Here is a 25,313-nt window from a genome sequence, read left to right as displayed (position 1 = left end):
ATTACCTAAGCAGTAGATTCAGACATGACATAGTAAAGGCCTGCTCGGGTCTGCAAATGAAACGCGACCCGAGCCCGACCCGCCCCGAATCCTTTAATTTTTTTCCTGTGCTCGACCCATCAGAATGTTCAGTTAACCTAGCTTCTGTTTTTCACTTGTTAAGCTTGTGCAGATAAGCAACAAAAACTGTAACTGGACTTGAAAGGTTGTTTAAAAAGTACATTAAGATTGGAGCCACGTACCAGAGGTGGTGATAGAGTGTGTCCGACCCGGCCCGAGTCCGAATGCCGGACCCAGAAGACCGACCTGACCCGAACCCGACACATGTCGTCGGGTCCCGTTGGGTTCGGATCGGGTAGCCATGCTCTATGACAAAGGCACAAACAGCCCAGTCGACTCTACAAAATCCTCCTCAGCTTTCTAAGATATAAAAGCTACAGAATATTAAAAGGAATACCTTGAGAAGAGATTTGTGGCGGGAGGGGGAATTGGGAGAAAAATCTTTGGGTTTCACAACATTAACAAAAGCAACAATAACAGCAGCGTCAGGAGGGTAATAGTTCTTACTTGGGAGCAGATCTGATGCATCACGTGACCAAACTCATGGAAGTAGGTCTCAACCTCATCGTGTTGAAGCAATGATGGAGCACTAGGAGTTGGCTTGGTGAAGTTTGCCACCATAGCAGCCACTGTGATCTGTCTGGTACCATCAGGTAGCAAGCATCCTGGCTGAAGCCCAAAACAAGCAGCATGTCCATACTTTCCCTCCCTGCATAGCAAAAGAAGTATATCAACTCTTCTGGTTGTTACTATTAGTTACTATTCATAGTTGTAAGTAAATAACCTGATAATGCCTCAAATTAGTTTGCAACGGTCATACTTTAATTTGTTTTTGTTTACAATGGGTGTGAATGGAATTTAATTTTTGGATTACAGTCAACTGTGTGTTGAATGTATATTAATTCGAGACTTAAACATTACTGCCATATTTCAAGTCTCCTGTCATGTCTCTCTCCTACTTTTGGGCGGGATACAAAAGAAAGCTTGTCGACTGAAATACATTTCCTCGCTTGCCATTGGTCCCCATTGGACTCCTTCCCTGTCCTTTATATTCCTCTACTTTATTGATATTATTCTATGGTCATTGCCTCGCTGATCGATCTTATTTTGTTCCTCTTCTTATGCCAAATATTCTGTAGAGTTTTCAGTTTAGGACCTATTCTACCAGAATCTGTTGAACAAAAGAGTGAAAAAAAATTTGTTTTATTAACATAGATTAATGGAGCACAGGAGGAGGCTCTTCAGCCCATTGTGCCTGTGCCAGCTCTTTGATAGAGCTATCTAATTAGTACCACTTCCTGCTCTTTCCCCATATCCCTGCAAATCCCCATAGCAATTTTCTTCTTAGTCAGTTGATGTCAGCAGCTCTCCGGTACTTGTATTCAAGTGGCCATTCTTCATCCATAAGCATAGACAGTAAGTATTGGCTGGCTATTCCACCGTGATGTCACAGCTCAACCCAATCCTGAGCTCACCCAATGTAGACTGAGATTTCAGCATTGCAGTGTCAGAGGTGTCTTCGTGCAGGTGCAACTTAAACAGCCTCTGTGTTCCAGTGGTTCAAGTGAATGTTAAAGATCTCCTGGCACCATATAAGACGTCTCCTGGCTGTTCTGTAATTCTGCCTTGGGATCCCAGTCAACTGCTCTCCTTCAACCAAAACCATCCAAACGAAAAATTAACTTGTCATTTATCTAACTTGCTATTTCTAGGTTCTATTGATTGGCTTTGGCAAGAGAAAAATAAAGCACATGGTCTCCAACTCCATCATGTACAATTTGAAAAAAGTACAAGTATATGATCTGCAGCAATGCCTATCCTGTTTAAAATTTGTATTTCTTTTTCAGAGTAAAATAAATATTCCTTTTTTTTTAAACTGAGAAACTGATGTCATAGTACAGGACTCCCATAATTGAAAAGAATAAGAAGGAAATAAGGTAAGCTTGGCAGTCAACCTTTAGATCATATGAGAGGGTAGGATTTAGGGGACTCCATGGCATTCAGGTTCTGGGAAAGAGGTGTTTAAAATCATGAAGGGTTTAAATAATGTAAATAAAGAGAAACGGTTTTCAATGGCTGAAGGGTTGGAAACCAGAGGGCACAGACTTAAAGTGACTGGCAAAAGAACCAGATGTGACATGCAGAAAAACTTACTTGCGCAACGAGTGGTTAGGTTGTGGGACGCACTGCATGATAGGGTCGTGGATACAGGTTCAATAGTAGCTTTCAAAAGAAAATTGGATAAATACTTGAAAAAAGAGGATTATGGGGAAAGAGCGGGGGTGTGATACTAACTGAATTGCTCTTCGAAAGAGCTGATGCAGACTCGATGGGCCGAATGGCCTCCTTCTGTGCTATAATACTCGATGATTCTATAACTGTGCACCAAATAGCTACCCATTTTGCTTTCAAAACAGTGATTGCACTTCAACTGTAATTTATTGCTTGTGAAGCACTTTAGGATATTTGAGATGCTGTAATAATTATTTTATTAACATCCACATTCCTGTAAGTGTCACTGGATAGGACATGATTAGATTAGAGATATACAGCACTGAAACAGGCCCTTCGACCCACCGAGTCTGTGCCGACCAACAACCACCCATTTTTCTAATCCTACATTAATCCCATATTCCCTACCACATCTCCACCATTTTCCTACCACCTACCTACCCTAGGGGCAATTTACAATGGCCAATTTACCTACCAACCTGCAAGGCTTTGGCTGTGGGAGGAAACCGGAGCACCCAGCGGAAACCCACGTGGTCACAGGGAGAACTTGCAAACTCTGCACAGGCAGTACCCAGAACCGAACCTGGGTCACTGGAGCTGTGAGGCTGCGGTGCTAACCACTGTGCCACTGTGCTGTCTGGATAGGACAGGAACCCTAGCTGATTTTTTTCTCTCTCCCTTTTCTAGAGGCACTGAGGCTAATTGTGCTGTCCCATCTTCTGACCTGGTTGACATTGGCTAACTCAGCATTGACCAGGGATCAAACCTAAGACTTTCTACTCCATATTGATCAGTTTCACAGTGGGCAATGCGTTTCACCCAGGTAAGATATTTTGATATTAAAGGACCACCTTAATGAACAGTAACTTGGTGCAAGACAATCTGTTTCTGAACAATTATATTCACATCTTAATAGATTAAGGAATCACCTTGGATATAAATCTAAGTAGAACTGTCCCATCAACTCTCCAGTTGCCGTGTCTTTCACTGAGTACAGCTTTACATCCTCATGCCACGTAGGTTCATTCTCAATCAGTTTAAAAGTTAATCCCAGCAGTTCCTGGTAGATTCCCAGTAGGCCAGATGTTACCACTTCCATCGGAAAATATTCCTTCAGCAGATTCTGATCCACTGAGTACTTCAACTCCTCCACTTGGTTCATGTAGTAACGCAGATCCCAGGCATTTATAATATTATCGAAATCCAGCCCTCGCTTCTCACATTCTTCCTTCTTCAGGTCTATGATAACTGCCCTCTCCTCCTCACCAAGTGGTTTTAGCTTTCGTGCTAGTTCGTCTGAAATATGAATTTGAAAGATTTAGAAGCATCGATATTGATCTCCTCTGCATGAGGCCAAACTTCATTTCCCTATTCACAGTGAGCTGTGAGTGACTGTTTCAGCACTCACAGATAGCTCACTGGTCAGGAATGTTGGTGTGGATGGGATGGCAGCAGTTCAGAAAATCCTTCCGGCCCACAAAAATTAAAAGGAAACCAAATAAACTGAAAATTTTAAAAACATGTTCTTTCAGAAGCAAGTTGTAGGGGTCCCTTTAAGGACTGCTGGATAAGCCGCTTAACCCATATTTCAATGAGCCAGCCCCAACCAAAATGGCAGCATGTGGGAAAGGGACAGTAAGTGAATCCCATGATTTTCAGGATACTACCCCATTTCTGCCAGGCAGATAGTTAAAATTGTCTATCAGAACAGATGAAAGGTCACAGACCTGAAACGTTAAATCTGTTTCTCTCTTCATAGATGCTGCCAGACCTGCTATTTCCAGCACTTTGTTTTTATTTCAGATTTCCAGCATCCACGGTACTTTGCTTTCATTTTACTGTCTTCACCCAACATGTGCGTACACACAATCCCAACTGGTAATCTCAAACTTGCACTGCAGCAAGTTTTTTTTTCCCATTTTCCACAACAGCGATCCTACTGCTCAAGACTCCAATTTGTGGACAGTTCTATGGCACAGTATTGGACCTACTAAAAATAGAACCTGACTGTACAAGTTAATTTTAGGAAAAGCCCTTCTAGCTAGTGGAATGTAGAGGCTTTCACCCCACCAGGCAGGGTTGGTGTCAAATATAAATTCTCAAGGCAAAAGGACAGTGTATTAACTCACTTCACCCAAGGTAAACATATGGTTCTAAACTGACATTCATTACCCAGAAAGACATTGACATTCTTGCTGTTCTTGGCCATGTTCATTTCGAGTATAAAATCCGAGTGGGTCTTAAAGTGCAGAAGACTAGACTTCTTTGTACGAAGTTCCACCAGTTCGTTGAGAATTTTTGTATTGTCCTACATCAATAAAAGAAAATTATTTAATTTTGACTTTGTTTCCAACACTAAGCAATATTTCTGAAAAAGCAGAATCACATTTTGCTGAACTGCCCAGTAATCCTCAATTCAATAACAGAACTATCTATACACTTTCTTGCTGCACTATCTCATACGTTAGACCTACTCTGAGCTTCCGCAGCGAATAGCTGCATCACTTGGTGTGGTGCTGAGCCATGCAAATCAGCAAATTTCCACATGTGATCTCCACCCCCCCCACCCGCAACATTTGAACCAACCTAGCTGATCTCAGCTGGCATAGTGGTTGAGGGTGTTACAATTAGTTTCTCTTCTCTGGGATCGAGAATGGGGGAGGAAACAGAAATCAGCCCAGTTTCCTGTTGCTGATCAGTGACTCCTGCTGGAAAATATACTGGATGTCGAGGATCAGGCTTGGCTGCTATTTATAAACTTGCATAATAATCCTGGCTGATGAGATCAGGTGGCGATCTGATCAAGGTATTTAAAATAAGGAATGGAATTGACGAGGTTGATAGGGAACGACTCTTTTCTCTAGACTAGGAATCCAGACAAGGGGACATAATCTTTAGAATTCAAGCAGAACCAGTTAAAAACAGTCAGGAAAGAAGATTGTGCAAATATGGAACACTATTGCAATATAGCACAGAGACAACATCACTTAAGTATTTAAAAGGGAGATAGGTATTTACTTGGAGAGTAATGATATTAAGGGATATGAAGAAAAGACAAGATATTGGGATAATGAACACAGAGCGACTAAGACTAATAATAAGTTCAGGAAAAACGTCTTTACTCGGAGAACAGTGAGAATATGGAACTCCCTATTGCACAGATTGGCTGACGGGAATAGCACAGATGCATTTAAGAGGAAGCTGGTTAAGTACATGAGGGAGAAAGGGGGTGAGATGAAGTAAATAAAGTGGGAGAAGGCTTGTGAGGATCATATACACCAGCATAGACCAATTGGGTCGAATGGCCTGATTTTCTACTGTAAATTCCATGTAAAAGACAAGAGACTGTAAAGTAAAGCTTGACCCACCTCCATACAGCGGGAGTTAAAGGCATGCTCCATCCTCTTCCTGGTTTCTGGTACATAACACTTCTTCATTAAGGGAAAATAGTGGGGATACTTTAGTGTCACCTTCAGCTTCCCATTGTCTGTTTTCTCCAGGCTACTGAGAAAGTCATCTGGGAGACCACCTAGTAGCACAATATATTAATATTATCAACATCACTGAACGGAAATCGCTTGGATGAAACAAAACTATTCATAACACAAAACCTGGAAATATTGTGAACTGTGAGGAGGATAGTACTAAACTTCAAGAGGACACAGAGGGGCTGGTGGAATGGGTGGACAAGTGGCAGATGAAATTTAATGCAGACAAGTGTGAAGTGATTTATTTTGGTAGGAAGAATGAGGAGAAGCAATATAAATTAAAGGGTACTATTCTAAAGGGAGTGCAGGAGCAGAGGGACCTGGGTATATAGGTGCACAAATCATTAAAAGTTGCAGGGCAGGTTGAGAAAGCGGTTAATAAAGCATATGGGATGCTGGGCTTTAGAAACAGGGGCACAGAGTACAAAAACAAGGAAGTTATGATAAACCTGTATAAAACACTGGTTCTGATTCAACTGGAGTATTGTGTCCAGTTCCGGGCATCACAGTTTTGGAAGGATGTTAAGGCATTAGCGAGAGTGCAGAAAAGATTCACAAGAGTGGTTCCAGGGATGAGGAACTTCAGTTAGGCTGACAGGTTGGAGAAGCTGAGTCTGTTCTCCTTGGAGAAGAGAATATTAACAGGTACTGGGAAATGAGGTGGGCCAAGTGGACCAAATGTCTGTGGGGGAGCACTTGGGTAAGACTGATCATCATATCATAACGTTTAGACTAGTAATGCAGAAAAGCAAGAAACAAAATAAGGTAGAATGTTTAGATTGGAAGAGGGCTAATTTCAATGCATTGAGAAGGGATCTAGCTAGGGTAGAAGGAAACCAAAGACTGGCAGGAAGAGCTGTATAGGAGCAATCAGTTATCTTTAAGGAAGAGATGCTTCAGATACAGGCTAGGAACATTACAACAAGGGTGAATGGTAGGGGAACCAAAATCTGGGCTCCTTGGTTGACGAGGGAGATGGAGACGACAATGAAACAAAAAAAGAGGGTGTATGATGCATGTCAGGTGAATTCATCAAGTGAGAACCAGGCCATATACAATAAGTTGAGAGGGAAGGTGAAGAGGAAAATAAGACTGGCAAAGAGAGAATATGAAAATAGAATGGCAGTCAACATAAAAGGGAACCCAAAGATCTTCTACTGTAATGTAAATAGTAAGCAAGTAGCAAGAGGAGGAATGGGCCCTATTAGGGACAGACAGGGTAATATATGCTCAGAGTCACAAGGCAAGGCTAATATACTTAGTGTGTACTTTGTATCAGTGTTCACCAAAGAAATGGAGGCTGACAAAATATCAGTAGAAGCAGAGAGTACAGGCAATGGATAGGATAAAAATTGAGGGGGGAGGTACTAAAAAGGCTGGCTATGCTTAGGATAGATAAGTCAGCTGGTCAGGATTGCTTGCATCCCAGGTTGCTAAAGGATGTGGGGATGGAGATAGCGGAAGGGCTTGCAATAATCTTCCCTGGATATGGGGGAGGTGCCAGAGGATTTGAGAGTGACAAATGTGACACCCTTATTCAAGAAAGGGTGTAAGGTCAGTCCTAGCAACTACAGGCCAGTTAGTTTAACATCAGTGTGGGTAAGGTTTTAGAGACAATAATCAGGGAAAATATCAATGGACACTTCGTGCTGGATTTATAGAGGCCTTGATGTCGGGATCTGTGGCTGGGGTGGGGTATGCAGATTGTCCCGGATGAGGCCCGAACAGACCTCAAATCCGGCAGGGCCCGTCCCAATACTGCAGACGGCGGCGAGGCCTCGTGGCGCTCCCCCCCCCCACCCCAGTTTGGCGATGGGACCGTAATTTAAATATTCAAATTCATTAATTTATCTGCGTTAATGACAATCCCCGTCACCTCCTGAAGTGCCGCCATGATCTTCATCCTGGCGGCCCACACTGCTGCGCCTTCGGATCCCCATCCGGGGAAACGAGGCGCAACATCTGTGGAGAAGGGGGGAGGAGCTAAGTTTCTCAGTGCGGGATGAGGGAAGCGGGGTCAAATTATTCTGATTGGTGGAGGGGATGGTGGGAAGGGGTAAAGTTAAAAGTTTGTGTTAATGACGTTCCTGTCACCTCCTGAAGTGCCGCCACGATCTTCATCCTGGGGGAAGGTCAGGTATACAAGGTAAGTACTTTTTTGGGGGGAGCGGGGGGCGGAAAAGAGGGTAAGGAATGAGTGTATTGTTAATTGGGGGGGGGGGGGCGAGAGTGGGAGAGGGGCTGAAAACATGCATGTAATTTTTTAAAATCAGTTTTATTAAACTTTCCCTTTAAACATTTAAATTAAACGTATGGGCTGGAAGCCCTTTACAAATGGTTCCGGCACCTGTGCAGTGGTGCCGGATGCCGTTGCCGGGGCGGCTCGGCACCCTCTCCACGTCATGGGGAGGGTGGGGTGGGGCGGGGGGGGGTCCGGTTCACTCCGGCCATGTAAATGAGCCACCGCATATAATATCATGGCAGGTCCATGTAATAAAACCGGCGCATGCGGGCCGACATCTTTTAAGGCCACTATGGCGGCGGCAACATGAAATTCAACCTTTAGAGAGGTTCGAGTTAATTAAGGATAGCCAGCATGGATTTGTAAAAGGCAGATCATGCTTGACTTATTTAATTGAATTTTTTGATGAAGTAACAGCGAAGGTTGATGAAGGGAATGTGGTTGATGTTGTTTATATGGATTTTAAGAAATCAGTTGATAAGGTACCACATAAAAGGCTGGTTAACAAAATTGAGGCTCAAGGAATAGGAGGGTCAGTATCTAATTGGATAGAAAATTGGCTTAAGGACAGAAAACAGCGAGACATAATAAATGGTTGCTTTTCAGACTGGAGGATGGTAGACAGTGGTGTTCCCCAAGGGTCAGTGCTGGGACCACTGTTTTTTTGCTATATATAAATGACGTAGATCTTGGAATACAGAGTAGAATCTCAAAATTTGATGATGACATCAAACTTGGAGTTGTGGCAAACAGTGAGGATGATATGAATCGCCTGCAACAGGATATTGATAGGCTAGCAGGATGGACAGAGAGGTGGCAGATGGAATAGGGAGAGGCAATGTATACTTAATGACACAGTTCTAAAGAGTGTGCAGGAACAGAGGGACCTGGAGGTGCATGTGCATAGATCTTTAAAGATGGCAGGACATACTGAGAGAGTGGTTAGTAAAGCATATGGGATCCTGGGTTTCATAAATAGAAGCATCGAGTACAAAAGCAGGAAAGTTATGCTGAACCTTTATAAAGCTCTGGTTAGACCCAAGTGGAGTACTGCGTCCAGTTCTGGTCACCACACTTTCGGAAGGATGTGAGGGTCATTGAGAAAGTGCAGAGGAGATTTACCAGAATGGTTCCAGGGATGGAGGATTTTAGGTTGGAAAAGCTATGTTTGTTCTCCTTAGAACAGAGGAGATTGAAGGGAGATTTAATAAAGTGTACAAGATTATGACAGGCTTAGGTAAGTTAGACAAGGAAAAACTGTTCCTATTAACAAATGGTACAAGGATTAGGGGATACAGATTGAAAGTTTTGCACAAAAGATGCAAGGGGAATATGAGGAAGCACTTTTTTTGCAGAGCAGGTGGTAATGACCTGGAACTTGCTGCCTACAAGAGTGGTTGAAGTGGAGACGATCAAAGAGCAAGTTGGATGAAACCGGAGAGAAATAGAATTGCACAGCTACAGGGATCGAGCTGGGGAGTGGGACTGACTACATAGCTCCGTGGAGAGCTGACATGGACTCGATGGGCCAAATGGCCTTCCTTTTTGCCATAAATGATTCTATTTGACAGAGGTGTTCAAAATCATGAGGGATCTGGACAGAGTAGACAGGGAGAAACTGTTCCTATATATAATATAAAAGCAAAATACTGTGGATGCTGGAAATCTGAAATAAAAACAAGAAATGCTGTAAATACTCAGCAGGTCTGGCAGCATCTGTGGAGAGAGAAGCAGATTTAACGTTTCAGGGCAGTGACCCCTCTTCAGAACTAGCAGATAATGGACGGCACAGTGGCACAGTGGTTAGCACTGCAGCCTCACAGCTCCAGGGACCCGGGTTCGATTCTGGGTACTGCCTATGCGGAATTTGCAAGTTCTCCCTGTGACCGTGTGGGTTTTCGCCTGGTGCTCTGGTTTCCTCCCACAGCCAAAGACTTGCAGGTTGAGAGGTAAATTGCCCCTAGTGTAGGTAGGTGGTAGGGAATATGGGATTACTGTAGGGTTAATATAACTGGGTGGTTGTTGGTTGGCACAGATTCGGTGGGCCGAAGGGCCTGTTTCAGTGCTGTATCTCTAAATAAATATTAGAAATGTGAAAGGTTTTAAGCAAGAAAAGGGGGGGGTGGGGCAAGAGATAACAAAGGAGAAGGTGTAGATAGGACAAGGTCACGGAGGATAACAGAAACTGTTCCTATTGGCCGAAGGATCCAGAACCAGAGGACATTGATTTAAAGTGACTGGCAAAAGAAGCAACAGCGACATGAGGAAAAACTTTTTTATGCAGTGAGTGGTTAGGATCTGGAATACACAGTCTGAGAGTGTGCTGGAGGCAGATTCAATCGAGGCCTTCAAAAGTGAACTGGATAATTATTTGAAGAGAAAAATATTGCAGGGCTATGGGGAAAAGGAAAGGGTGGGACTGGGTGAGTTGCTCCTTCAGCGAGCCAAACAGACACGACAGTCCAAATGGCCTCCTTCTGTGCTGTAACCATTCTATATCACTTATTAACCTTCAATGATTACAGACAACAGATTGAAATGAGAAATTAAGGTGCATCCCTGCTAGCTCAGCTAGTACATGCAGCATGTAACTTATTCAGAGAAGCCAAAAGAGTCTTTGGTTCAATCCCCAGTCTGCCTTTTATTATATGTACTCAATCGGGACTGCAGTAGACCTCAATACCCCCATGGGAAAACAATGGGAATAAACAGGAAAACATGCCAGGATGCCAGTGTGATCATTATCCAATCAGCCCTGCCTGAAAGAATTCTGTTAATAATTTTGAATGAGGATGAAATCAGGCTTGGCTGCGATGCCCCATGTTAAGATAGCCTGCCAAAACACTACTTTTTACTCACATTACAAAATGGCCACATGGGTGAGGTATCAGAGAGTTTCAAGGATCCATTATCCCAACAGAATCCTACTCCTTCAAGAGTGAAGGAAAATGGGGGAAATAAATTCACAAAATGAACAGGAAAATGAATGCTTTAGAAGTAGAAACTGACGTGCATACCCAAGGATACCTCGCAGTCAGTATTTCAGCAAAGCGTAATGCCAGAGGTGTAAATTTTACTTTGCCCATTATAGCTGTGGGAAACACCCAGTATTACAATTCTAGATTGTGTCATTCTGAACTTAGTTGTATAGGCTGAGAGCATGTTGATCTGTATACACTAAAGGTGAAATAATAAAAGGAAGAACTTATATTTATATAGAGCCTTTCACACCATCAGCTAGTCCCAAAGCATGTCAGTTAAAGAAGTACTTTTGATGGTTGAGAGATAAAGGTTGGCCAGGACAGCAGAACTTCCCTGCTATTTGAATAATGCCATGGGATCTTTAATGTCCACCTGAGAGGACAGACAGGTTCTCCGTTTAAAAACTCATTCAAAAGACACCTTAGGCAGGCTGAACGGAAGTGTCTACTTAGATTATATACTCGACTGGAACTTAAACCACAATTTTCTGTTTCAGAGGCACATGTGCTACTACTGAGTCAAGGCTGACCTACAATAATTTCACTGATGGTGGTAGGTGATGAATTGAGGGGATCATATAAGAAGCATATTGGCAAAACAGATATTGGCTAAACGGGGAGGAAACGTTCAGTAGAGTACTTTGTGCTGATACGTTTTCCACCATGGTACATGGAAGCAATTTCAGGTGATCAAATGAGAGCATCACACAAGAAGCATATTGGCATAGGGTAAATAATATTAGAGAGTTGAATGCATCGCTCAACGATTGATGTGGAAGTGGGTTTCAATTCATGGGGCACTGGCACCAATACTGGGGAAAGAGGGAGCTATACCATTGGGACAGCCTTTACCTGAACCGTGATGGGACCAGTGTTCTGGCGGATTGTATAACTAGGGTGGTAGAGTGGGCTTTAAAATAAATGGTGGGAAGCGGGGGTTGGAGGGTTCACATGAGGACAGGTTTGGAGCGTTAAAGAGAAAGGACAAGGAAATAGTGCAGGGCAATGATATAGGTTATACAAACATACAAATTAGGAGGAGGAGTAGGCCACTCCACACTTCGAGCCTGCTCCACCATTCAATTGGTTCATGGCTGAACTGATTACTCCACATTTCCACCTACCCCCCGATAACCTTCCACCCCCTTGCTTATCAAAAATCTATCTACCTCTGCCTTAAAAATATTCAAAGATTCTGTTTCTACCATCTTTTGAGGAAGAGAATTCCAAAGACTCACGACCCTCTGAGAGAAAAAATTTCTCCTCATCTCTCTTATTTTTAAAGTGACCCCTAATTCTAGATTCTCCCACAAGGGGAAACATCCTTTCCACACCCACCCTGTCAAGACTACTCAGGATCTTACATGTTTCAATCAAGTGTGAGAACCAGAGTGTGACAGGAAGAGACAGAGCATACAAACATAAGAATGCACCAGCAAATAAGGTTAGAGTAGGGAAAAATGGCAAGAAGACAGAATTAAAGGTTCGTTATCTGAATGCTCGCAGTATTTGAACAAGATGGATGAATTGATAGCACAAATAGAAATAAGTGAGTATGATATGATATCATTACAGAGACATGGATGTAAGGTGACCAGGCTGGAACCTGAATATTCAACGCTATTTGACATTCCGGAAGGACAGGAAGAAAGGAAAAGGAGGTGGTTAACTCTGTTAATAAAGGATGATGATCAGTACATTAGTGAGAAATGATCTTGGCTCAGAAGATCAAGATGTAGAATCCGTTTGGGTGGAGATAAGAAATAGCAAAGGAAAGAAATCATTGGTGGGAGTAGTTTACAGGCCTCCTAACAGTAGCTATAAAGTAGGACAGAGTATACACCAAGAAATAATGGGGGCTTGCAAGAAAGGTACAGCAATAATCGTGGGTGATTTTAATCTTCACATCGATTGGACAAATCAAATTGGCAACGGTAGCCTGGAGTGTATTCGGGACAGTTTCTTAGAACAATACATTCTAGAACCAACCATGGACCAGGCTATCTTGGACCTGGTAATGTGTAATGAGACAGGATTAATTAAAGACCTCATGGTAAAGGATTCTCTAGGCAAGAGTGATCATAACATGATAGAATTTCACATGCAGTTTGAGGGTGAGAAATGTGGGTTCATAACTAGTGTCTTAAACTTAAATACAATTACAAGGGTATGAAGGCAGAGTTGGCTAAAGTGGACTGGGAAAATAGGTTAAAAGGTAAGGTGGAAGAGAAGCAGTGCCTGACATAGAAGGAGATATTTCATAACTCTCAACAAAGATATACTGCATTGAGGAAGAAAGGCAGAAGGATGCACCATCCATAGCTAACTAAGGAAGTTAAGGTGGTATCAAGTTGAAAGAAAATGTGAACAATGCTGTGAAGATTAGTGGTAGGCCAGAAGATTGGGAAAATTTTAGAAACCAGCAAAGGATGACTAAAAAAATAAAGAGGGAGAAATTGGAGTACGACAGAAAACTAGCAAAAAGTATAAAAGCAGACAATAAAAGCTTCCACAAATATATAAAAAGGAAAAGAGTAGCTAGAATGAGCATTGGTGCCTTACAGGGTGATATTGAGGAATTAATAATGGGAAACAAGGAAATTGCAGAGGCTTTGAACCAGTATTTTGTATCTGTGTTCACAGTAGAAGACACAAAAAGCATCCCAAGAATAGTAGAAAATCAGGAGGCAAAAGGGAGGGAGGAACTTAAAACAAACAATCATTATCACTAGAGAAAAAGGTAATGGGAATGTGAATGGGACGAAAGGCCGACAGATCCCCTGGACCTGATGGCCTACATCCAAGGGTCTTAAAAGGAACTGGCTGCAGATTTGTGATTGGTTGTAATCTTCCAAAATTCCCTAAATTCTGGAAAGGTCCCAGTGGATTGGAAAACTGCAAATGTAACACCTCTGTTCGAGAAAAGAGGGAGACAGAAAGCAGAAAAGTATAGGCCAGTTAGCTTTATGTCTGTCATTGGGAAAATGCTAGAATCCATTATTAAAGAGGTAGTAGCAGGACATCTAGAAATTCACAATACAATCAGGCAGAGTCAACTTGGTTTTGTGAAAGGGAAATAGTGTTTGACAAATTTATTAGAGCTCTTTGAAGATGTAACAAGCAGGGTGGATAAAGAGGGACCAGTAGATGTAGTGTATTTGGATTTCCAAAAGGCATTCTAAAAAGGTGCCACATAAAAGGTTACTACACAAGATAAGAGCTCACGGTGTTGGGGATGATATATTAGCATGGATAGAAGATTGGCTAACTAACAGGAAACAGAGTGTCACGGTAAATGGGTCATTTTCAGGATAGAAAACTGTAACTAGTGGAGTGCCACAGGGATCAGTGCTGGGGCCTCAACTACTTACGATCTATATTAATGACTTGGATGAAGGGACTGATTGCACTGCAGCCAAATGTGCTGATGATACAAAGATAGGTAGGGAAAGCAAGTTGTGAGCAGGATACAAAGAGTCTGCAAAGGGATACAGATAGAAATTGCTGAAAATAGAGACATGTTGTCGAAGCTTTTCATCTTGCACTCATCGGAACAATCCACAAGAATACCAATTTGTTTGCTTGGCAGTTAACTGTCAGTCACCATAAACTGGTGCACTCTCCATGGCAACGCCTCTATCAATCAGAATTCACTTGCCAACCAATCAGCGCTCTCTTCTCATACTGTACAAAGTTGTTGTTTTCCCTTACATTGGTATTCTTGCGGATTGTCCTGATGAGTGCATGACAAAAAGCTTCGACAACATATCACTATTTTCAGCAAAACTCAAGTTCTGTACTACCAAATGGCGATTTGGATATAGATAGGTTAAGTGAGTGGGCAAAAATTTGGCAGATGGAGTGTAATGTGGAAAAATGTGAGGTTGTCCACAAAAAGTCAGCATGCAGGTACAGCAAGTAATTAGGAAAGCAAATTGAATGTTGGCCTTTATTGCAAAGGGGATGAAGTATAAAAGTAGGGAAGTCTTGCTACAACTGTAGAAGGTACTAGTGAAACCGCAACTAGAGTACTGTGTACAGTTTTGGTCACCTTAATTTAAGAGGGACATATTTGCATTGGAAGCAGTTCAGAGAAGGTTCACTAGGCTGATTCCTGGGATGAATGGGTTGTCTTATGAGGAAAGGTTGAGCAGGTTGAGCCTATACTCATTGGCGTTTAGAAGATTAAGAGGTAATCTTACAGAAACATATAAAATTCTGAGGGGGCTTGACAGTATAGATACTGAGAGGATGTTTTCCCTCGTGGGGGAATCTAGAACTAGAGGGCACAGTTTCAAATTAAGGGGTCTCCCATTTAAGACGGAGATGAGGGGGAATTTCTTCTCTCAGAGGGTTGTTGTGCTTGGAATTCTCTTTCCTAGTAAGCAGTGGAGGTTGTGTCAGTGAATGTATTTAAGGCTGAGTTAGACAGATTTTTCAATTGACAATGCAGTCAAGGGTTATGCAGGGCAGGCAGAAAAGTGGAGTTAAGGCGATCAGATCAGTCATGTTCTTCCTGAATGGTGGAGTGGGCTTGAAGGGCTGAATGACCGACTCCTGCTCCTATTTCTTATATTCTTACATTGGCTAAATGGGGAGGAGAAGTTCAGCAGGGTACTTTTTGTCGAAAAGTTTTCCACCATGGTGATATGCAAAAATGATTATGTTCAGAAAATTCCACAACATTTACTTCAATTTTTTTAAACCACAATAGAAACACACCATGGCAACACTGAGCACATGGGATTGGTTTTATTCCAATGCCTCTAATAAATATTTACCAGGCAATTTCTGTCATCACCTCTCCAAAAGGAAAGACAGTCATGCCATGACCAAAGCTAGATTATAAATGAATAATCTGGTGTCATATGCACCCATGATCAGTCTGCCTAAGGACAAATGCAACCTTTATTGTGACGGGCTGTACCTCATAACCAAATGCATAAAGACTCGGAAGGGCGATAATCTTGCCCTTGAAACCTAGGGCTATTTGGCTGCACAAACTGGATGTAGTTTCATCTGGAATTTATAGGGCTAAATCCCAATTCTGTTTTTCATCTACAAAGTAACTTTTCTCTTACCCAATTCACCCTGTGTAAACTCCAGGAAGGTAGTATTCTCGTTCAGGTTCTTGCTGAAGTCTATACATAAAGTGCTGATTCTCTTCTGAATGGCTTTGATCTCCTAAAGCACAGAAAAAACGAGCAGTGAGCCCTTTCATTAGCAACTCCGTTTACCAAGATTTTCAGCAGAGAAAGGGGAGTATTAGGCACTTCCAGAATAAGGCATTTGTTTAGATGCAGTGTTAGATAACACAGAAAGATATTTGTCAGTTCTGAAGAAGGGTCACTGACCTGAAACATTAACTCTGCTTCTCTCTCCACAGATGCTGCCAGACCTGCTGAGTATTTCCAGCATTTCTTGTTTTTATTACAGAAAGATCCAAGGTATCCTAAGTAAACTGCTATTCATTAGGCTAAAAATAAAAGGCTGGAGTTTTGCCAAAGGCCTAATGGATACATCAATGTGGCGTGATACTTGGGACATATGAACCAGAAGGTCCCAGGTTCCATCTCTGTTCTGTACTCAGTCAAATAGTCTCAGTTGGTGCCGGAAACCACATTGCTGTAAGTGCCTAGGATTGATTTTATGCAGGAGCTCTGTTTGTTGGAGTTTTTAAAAATAAACTCCCGAAATAGAATTTGATTTCTTTGCCGTTTGCTGAGTAAATAAACATTGTTCTCTTTTCTGTTTGCTTAAAAAATGCAGTGTTTGACTGCAAGTCCTGCTGGTCATATGTCCCATCCTGCCTCCAACTCATAAGCTGAGACTGTGAGGTCAATAGACATTCCTGCACAAATAACCTCAGCTTCCCGGGCTGGGGGAGATGGAAAAAGAGCCCAAAAATGGTGAAGGAGGGAAAGATCAGGGCTTGGAGGGTGGGAGATGGGTGGTTGACCTATTGTGGCAGTGAAAAGAGGTTGCGATCGGCAGAAAGGAGGCCAGCGGTTTCCATTTCACTTCACTGCTTATTTCCCCAAGTCCTGGAAAATCCGGCCAGCAGCTGTTAAATTTAAATCAGGCTCCCAACTGCATTGGTTTAACATTAAGATGAAGTATCCTATCACTCCAAGACATGACACATACATGCCAAGCTAACCACCGCCATAAAAATGGGGACGAACAAATACATGGCAGGTTGGTGGCGTATTCTCCGATTTTTAATTTTTAACCCCACACCCGACAGTTGTGGGGAGGTTAATATTGAACCCGCTGTGTATCTTCAGCATTCTGTTTCCATTAGATGCCCCATCTGAAAATACCATTTTTACTGCTACTCACGTCTTGTTTCTCTTTACATAGGTGGAGTCCATTTCTCTTTCCGAGTTTCAATAGCCTTTCCATGTAGCGCCTAGCCTCTGGCCGCAGTTCTTCCGCTTGACACTTATCCTGAAAGAATAAGCCCCCAGAGTGACGCAGCAAAAAATCTCAAATATATTTGTTTTCTTTCCTTTGGAATGCAGAAAAGATCTTAGTGTGTAAACGAAGTTCATCTTTCATACAAACATGATTTTTAGTACCTTACTCAGATTTGTCAGCTAGAACAGTGGCAGCTAAAGGATCTCACATCAAAATAGTATGGCCTTTCTAGAGATAGCTGCAAGATGAACCATTTTACAACACAATACCTAGCAAATATTTTTCTATAGTAATTAACAATGGTTGCACTAATTACATTATCAAATTTTACACATCTTTTGAATTGCAGTGGAAGGCATTCTGCAGCAGCGGAATAAATTAAGATTAAGGACCAGTTAATCTGTTTTTTTATTGTATTGGTTAAAGAAGAAATGATGGTTAGTGCATCAAGAGAACTCTACGGTCTTCAAATATTGAAATAGGAGCTTAAATATTCAGCTCAACATGCAGTGAAGACCGCAGTTTAACATCTCATCGAAAGAATGACTCCTCCAACAATGCAGCATTCCCTCAGTATAGCACTGGAATGCTAGCCTAGATTATACACTCAAGTCTTGATGTGCCAGTGAATCCCACAATCTTCAAACGTAGAAGCAAATGTGCGACCAACTCAGGCAAGCTGACACCTTCAGAATGTTCTCTATTTATTGGGATTTAAAGTGAGCCGACCTGTTCAAAGAATACTACAAAGAATGTAAACAGAAAGTGTTGGAAATACTCAGCAGGTCTGGCAGCATCTGTGGAGAGAGAAACAGACTTAAAGATTCAGATCTGATGCTGCCAGACCTGTGGAATATTTCCAGCACTTTCTGTTTTTATTTCACATTTCCAGACTTAATCCTAGGGAATGAAGCCGGACAAGTGGTAGAAGTGGCAGTGGGGGTGCATTTCGGGGATAGTGACCATAACTCTGAGATTTAAGGTAGTTATGGAAAAGGACAAAGACGGACCGGAAATAAAAGTACTGAATTGGGGGAAGGCAGATTTCTATATGATAAAACAGGATCTGGCCAAAGTGAACTGGGAGCATCTTCTTATAGGAAAGTCTACATCAGACCAGTTGGAGTCATTTAGAAGGGAAATTGTGAGGCTTCAGGTGCAGCATGTTCCTGTAAAGGTGAAGAGTAGGACCAACAGGTCAAGGGAACCCTGGATGTCAAGGGATATAGAGAATTGGATAAGGAAATAAAAGGAGGCGTATGGCAGATTCAGAGTGCTGAAAACAGCAGAGGCCCTACAGCAGTATAGAAAGTGTAGGGGAGTACTTAAAAAAGTAATTAGGAGAGCGAAGAGGGGGCATGAAAAATCACTGGCAGACAAGATAAAGGAAAATCCCAAGGCATTTTATGTTAGGGGCAAGAGGATAACCAGGGAAAAAGTGGGGCCCATTAGGGATCAAAGAGGCAATCTGTGTGTGGAGCCGGAGGACGTAGGTGAGGTTTTGAACGATTATTTTTCATCTGTGTTCACTATGGAGAGGGACGATGTAGGTGGAGTGATCAGGGAAGGGGATTGTGATATTCTTGATCAAATTAGCATTGAAAAGGAGGAAGTATTGGCAGGCTTGAAGGTGGATAAATCCCCAGGCCCAGATGAGATGTATCCCAGGCTGCTATGTGAGGCAAGGGAGGAGATAGCGGGGGCTCTGACATAAATTTTCAGATCCTCTCTGGCCACAGGAGAGGTACCAGAGGATTGGAGGACAGCGAATGTGGTACCATTATTTAAGAAGGGTAGCAGGGATAACCCAGGTAATTACAGGCCGGTGAGGCTAACATCAGTGGTAGGGAAATTATTGGAAAAAATTCTGAGAGACAGGATTAATCTCCACTTGGAGAGGCAGGGATTAATCAGGGATAGTCAGCATGGCTTTGGCAGGGGAAGATCGGGTCTAACAAATTTGATTGAATTTTTCGAGGAGGTGACTAGAGGTGTAGATGAGGGTAAAGCAGTTGATGTTGTCTACATGGACTTCTATAAGGCTTTTGATAAGGGGTCCCGCATGGGAGATTGGTTAAGAAAGTAAAAGCCCATGGGATCCAGGGTAATTTAGCAAATTGGATTCAAAATTGGCTTAGTGGCAGAAGGCAGAGGGTGATGGTAGAGGGATGTTTCGGAGAGTGGAAGCCTGTGACCAGTGGTGTCCAGCAGGGATCGGTGCTGGGACCCTTACTGTTTGTACTGTACATTAATGATTTAGGCGTGAATATAAGAGGTATGATCAATACGTTCGCAGACGACACGAAAATTGGTGGTGTCGTAAATAGTGAGGAGGAAAGAGTTAGATTACAGGATGATATAGATGGGCTGGTAAGATGGGCGGAGCAGTGACAAATGGAGTTTAATCCTGAGAAGTGAGGTGATGCACTTTGAGAGGTCTAACAAGGCAATGGAATATACAATGGATGGTAGGATCCTAGGGAGTACAGAGGGTCAGAGGGACCTTGGGGTGCTTGTCCATAGATCACTGAAGGCACCAGCACAGGTAGATAAGATGGTTAGGAAGGCATACGGGATTTTAGAGATACAGCACTGAAACAGGCCCTTCGGCCCACCGAGTCTGTGCCGACCATCAACCACCCATTTATACTAATCCTACACTAATTCCATATTCCTACCACATACCCACCTGTCCCTATATTTCCCTACCACCTACCTATACTAGGGGCAATTTATAATGGCCAATTTACCTATCAACCTGCAAGTCTTTGGCATGTGGGAGGAAACCGGAGCACCCGGAGGAAACCCACGCAGACACAGGGAGAACTTGCAAACTCCACACAGGCAGTACCCGGAATTGAACCCGGGTCGCTGGCGCTGTGAGGCTGCGGTGCTAACCACTGCGCCACTGTGCCACCCATCAAGGGATATTTGCCTTTATTAGCCGAGGCATAGAATATAAGTGCAGGAAGGTTATGATGGAGCTGTATAAAGCGCTGGTTGGGCCACAGTTGGAGTACTGTGTACAGTTCTGGTCGCCACACTATAGGAAGATGTGATTGCAATGGAGAGGGTGCAGAGGAGTTTCACCAGGATGTTGCCTGGGCTGGAGCATTTCAGTTATGAAGACAGACTAGATAGGCTGGGGTTGTTTTCCTTGGAGCGGAGAAGGCTGAGGAGGGACATGACAGGTTTACAAAATTATGAGGGGCATTGATAGGAAGAAACTTTTTCCCTTAGTGGAGAGTTCAATAACCAGGGGGCATAGATTTAAGGTAAGGTGCAGGAGGTTTAGAGGGGAGTTGAGGAGGAATTTTTTCACCCAGAGGGTGGTTGGAATCTGGAACACACTGCCTGAAGGGGTGGTAGAGGCAGGAACACTCACGACATTTAAGAAGTATTTAGATGAGAACTTGAAATTCCATAACATACAAGGCTACGGGCCAAGTGCGGGGAAATAGGATTAGTTAGGACGGGTGCTTGATGGTCGACGCAGGCGCATTGGGCCAAAGGGCCTGTTTCTGTGCTGTAAAACTCTATGACTCTATTCCAGATTTATTTAATTAACTGAATTTAAATTCTCTGGCTGCTGTAGTGAGATTTGAACTCGTGTCTAGAGATCATTAGTCCAGGCCTCTGAATTGCTAGTTCAGTAACCAAACCACTCTGCTACTGTACCCCCATTCTCTAAGTATGTAGCTAAACGATGAATGTTGGTAAACTATTCAACTTTAGAGGATCTCAACAGCCTTGACCCTGTCCTGAAAGAGGTTCACATATGAGCATTTGATAGCAGGAGTCACTGAATAGTCAACAGAAGCAGGCACTTCGATTGTCTTTTCTTCTCCTTGAGCTGAGGAGCTAACGTCAATCATAGCAGTGCAATTGCAAGGAGTTCTCTGTCCATAATTTTTAAACTATTATTCTAAACTATGTCAGAAGGAGTCCTGCAAGATATAAATGGCCTTAAAAATGCTACTGCTTGCCACACCAGCTTCTCTACTCTTTATTCAGCTGGTATCAATTCTCACCTGAAGAGCGACAATCCTCTGGTAAACGTCTTCTCTCATGTTCATCTCCACATCAAACTCTGACAGCTGTTTGTCTGCCTCGGTGCTTGCAGCCCGAACTTCTTTGCAAGGAGAAACATGCTGGGGGAAGTCTAGAATATTCCGTTGCACTGAAATATCAAACAACAACTCTCAGCATCTGAAGCAAAGTTTTCAGCAAATCAATCACAGGGTACGGTAGCATAGTGATAATGTTATTGGACTAGTAATCCAGAGGCCTGGACTAATGCTCCAGAGACAAGAGTTCAAATCCAACCATAGCAGTTGTGGGAATTAAAATTTAATTAATAAATCTGGAATAAAATGCTGGTCTCATCAATAGTGATCATGAAAGTACCGGATTGTTGTAAAAACCCATCAGGTTAACTAATGTCCTTCAGGGAAGGAAATCTGCTTTCCTTACTCAGCCTGGCCTACACTTGACTCCAGATCCAAAGCAATGTGGTTGACCCTTAACCGCCCTCTGAAATGGCCTAGCAAGCCACTCAGTTTCAAGGGCAATTTAGGATGGGCAAAAAGTGCTGGCCTTGCCAGCAACACTCACATCCCAAGAGTGAATTTAAAAGAGGGTGATAGGAGCAGGTTCAGGCTAATAGCACATCAGGAAAGGCGATTCTACTTTCCCCAACTCCTTATTTCAGAATTTCTGCTCTCACTTGAAGTTACTAATTCATATTGGGTAAAAAGATCACTTATTTCCACCTCTGTAACACAGCCTGACTTCAACCTTGCTTCAGCTTATCTGCTGCTGAAAACATCATCCATGTCTTTGCTACCTCTAGACCTGATTATTCCAATTCACTCCTGGCAGGTCTCCCACGTTCTACCCTCTGCAAACTTGAGGTTATTCAAATCTCTGCTGTCTGTGTCCAAACTCACACCAAGTCCCGCACACCCATCACCACTATGTTTGCTGATTTACATTGTCACCTGGTTAGGCAACACCTCGATTTTAAAATTCTCATCCTTGTTTTCAAATTCCTCCATGGCCTCACCCCTCCCAATTTCTGTAATCTCCTTCAGCCCAACAACTGCCTTAGATCTTCACACTCCTCCAATTCTGGTCTCTTGAGCATTCCCGATTTTAATCACTCCACCATTGGCGGCCATGTCTTCAGCTGCCTAGGCTCTAACTCTGCAATTTCCTCCCTATAACTCTCCGAATCCCTTCCCTCCTTTAAGATGCTCTTTAAAAGCTACTTCGCTTACCGAGCTTTGGTCATCTGACCTAACATCTCCTTATATGGTTCAATGCCAAACTTTGTTCCATAATGAAGCACCTTGGGTGGTTTTATTACGTTAAAGGTACTATATAAATGCAAATTGTTGTTGTAAAAGTCCATGCACTCTCTTTTTATTTTCTTATGTTCTTACGACTCTGAAAGGCATCACAATGTAACCTGACTAGTCTTCACTTAACATCCACATATGCATACTTTCCAACATGACTTACTGGATGATAACTGGGGCAGGCTTTCTTACAAAGGAAATTATCACAATGATTTTTTTTAATGAGGATAAAGCATTGAAAAAGAATTTTATGATCGAAGAGTTAGTATTTCAATTTACAACATACATATTAGGAATAGTTGAAACTAAATTTCTTGAAAAAAAAGTAACGTACTGAACTCTTCCATTAATGTGCGCAGTATATTTCGTTGACTAGACAGTTCATAACTTTGATGTGACCTCTAGGTTCTACTGTACCATTGTGAAAACTGACATAACCTCAGAATTATTAGTCCAACAAAGCTATGGAGAGAGTAAGGTAAAGCCTCCAGTCAGCAGCTATTCCACACAATACTGCTGAATGTTTGCACTATTGCTTACATCTGCTTACAAAGGCTTTTCCACAATACGTAGCACTCTGACCAGTGCTTTCTAGATACAATGTCGGTCAGGTTGAAGGGGCCACCAGAGAAATTTCTTTATGCTTTGTTATCAGTTCAGACTAAAAGTGTCACAATTCTCCATACCCCCATTCAGTTTTAAAGAATTTTATTTTAGAAATTAGCAACGTGATTTTTCTATTCCACAATGTGTATGGATCAGTGTCTGCAATTAGAATATTAAAGATACAGGCTGAAAATAAAAAGGGATTTATTGTGGTCAATTGGTATTTACACTGAACAAAAATAGCAAGTTGTCCAAGAGTTGTCACAGTGGTTGAATACATTTAGCTGCCATTGCCCCTCTTTATCTCTGTGACTTACAGCAGTGTTTGATTCCATTTGTGTTTGCAACCTTCTGGTTCACCAATCATTATGTACAAGTCTCAATAATGAGCTGCTGACATAAAAGACATCAGAAGTGCACAGACCCAACAATCACTGAGATGCAGGAGATACTGAGTTCAGTACCGTGTATAATAAATACAGCCTTACCACTTTGTTATTTCTAAATCATTCCCTAAGGAGTTTACTGTACTGTATTCAACAGCTATTTATGTCTCCAAGTGCAAGGGCAATCCAACAGCTCATGAGTGAAGTCCACACTCACCCATCACTCTTGAGCTCGCTGACCTACCATGGCTTCCGGTTAAGCGACGCCGCGATTTTAAAATTCTCATCCTTGTTTTCAAATCCCTCCATGACCTCACCCCTCCCTATCTCTGTAACCTCATCCAGCTGTATAACTCTGAGTTATCTGCACTTCTCTAATTCTGGCCTCTTGAGCATTCTCGATTTTAACTGCTCCACCATTGATGGCCGTGCCTTCAAATGCCTAAGCCCTAAACTCTGAAATTCATTCCCTAAACTTCTCTGCCTCTCTACCTTTCTTTCCCCATTTAAGAGGCTCCTGAAAACCTACCTCTCTAAGCATTTGGTCATCTGTCCTAATATCTCCTTGTGTGGCTCGGTTTTCTTTACAATGTTCCTGCGATCTGCTTTGGGTATTTTTGTTATGTTAAAGGCACTGTATAAATACAAATTGTTGCTGTTGGTGGTGATCAGGAGCTGGAAACTTTCCTGATTTTCTTTGCCAGTCAAGCTCCAGAGACTAACTGTTCAAAACAAGGGAGAAGGATAAACTATAAGCTAGTTGACCTAAAATCGGTGGTGAGGAAACTTCTAGAGACCATAATTCAGGAAAAATGTAATTGTCACTTGGAAGAACAAAGTTTAATAAATGACAGCCGACATGGTTATGTAGAATACAAATTATGCCTGACAAATGTGATTGAGTTCTTCAATGAAGTAATGGAGAGGGTTGCAAGGGTATTGCAGTTGAAATTTTGTATATGAATTTTCAAAAGGCACTCAATAAAGTGCCATATCATAGACATGTTAGCAAAATTGAAGCCCATGGAATTAAAGAGGCAGTAGCAGACTGGATCCAAAATTGGCTAAGAGACAGAAAGTGAACAGTTGTTTTTCAAAACAGGAGGAAACAATGCAGTGGTGACAATGCAGTATTAGATTCACCGTTCTTTTTGATATATTAATGAATTTGGCTGGGGTATAGGTGACATAATTTCAAAGTTTGCAAATGGTATAAAACTTGGAAATGTAGTAAACAGTGAGGAGGATGGTAGCAGATTGAGCAGGACAAAACGACTGGTGAAACGGGCGAAACCTTAACAAATCACTAGTTAGGCCTCAACTGGAGTATAGTGGCACTATTCTGGACGCTATGCTATTGGAAATATGAAAAGCTTGAAGACGGTGTAGAGGAGATTTACTAGAGTAGTAACAGGGATGAGGGACTTCCTTAGAGCAGAGATTAAGGAGAAATTTAATGGGGATGTTCAAAATTATAAAGAATTTTGATAGATATGGAGAAAGTGTTTCCACTTGCAGTTAAGTTACCAGAGGACACA

General features: G+C 42.3%; 1 protein-coding gene across 1 annotated transcript in view; it reads right to left on the bottom strand.

Moving 5' to 3' along the window:
• LOC137351575 (thimet oligopeptidase-like) overlaps nt 1–25,313 on the bottom strand; it is a 30,601-nt gene that overhangs the window by 3,536 nt on the left and 1,752 nt on the right. Inside the window, exons 2-8 of the mRNA XM_068016135.1 lie at nt 21,455–21,603; nt 17,346–17,453; nt 16,085–16,187; nt 5,661–5,821; nt 4,465–4,600; nt 3,222–3,588; nt 568–769 (exon numbers count right to left, since the gene is read on the bottom strand). Coding sequence (XP_067872236.1) covers nt 568–769; nt 3,222–3,588; nt 4,465–4,600; nt 5,661–5,821; nt 16,085–16,187; nt 17,346–17,453; nt 21,455–21,603 — 1,226 coding nt within the window. The remainder of the gene's footprint in view (nt 1–567; nt 770–3,221; nt 3,589–4,464; nt 4,601–5,660; nt 5,822–16,084; nt 16,188–17,345; nt 17,454–21,454; nt 21,604–25,313) is intronic.

The sequence above is a fragment of the Heterodontus francisci genome, chromosome 36 (genome assembly GCF_036365525.1).
Source record: "Heterodontus francisci isolate sHetFra1 chromosome 36, sHetFra1.hap1, whole genome shotgun sequence".
Classification (NCBI taxonomy): domain Eukaryota; kingdom Metazoa; phylum Chordata; class Chondrichthyes; order Heterodontiformes; family Heterodontidae; genus Heterodontus; species Heterodontus francisci.
This window is presented reverse-complemented; position numbering and strand designations above follow the sequence as displayed.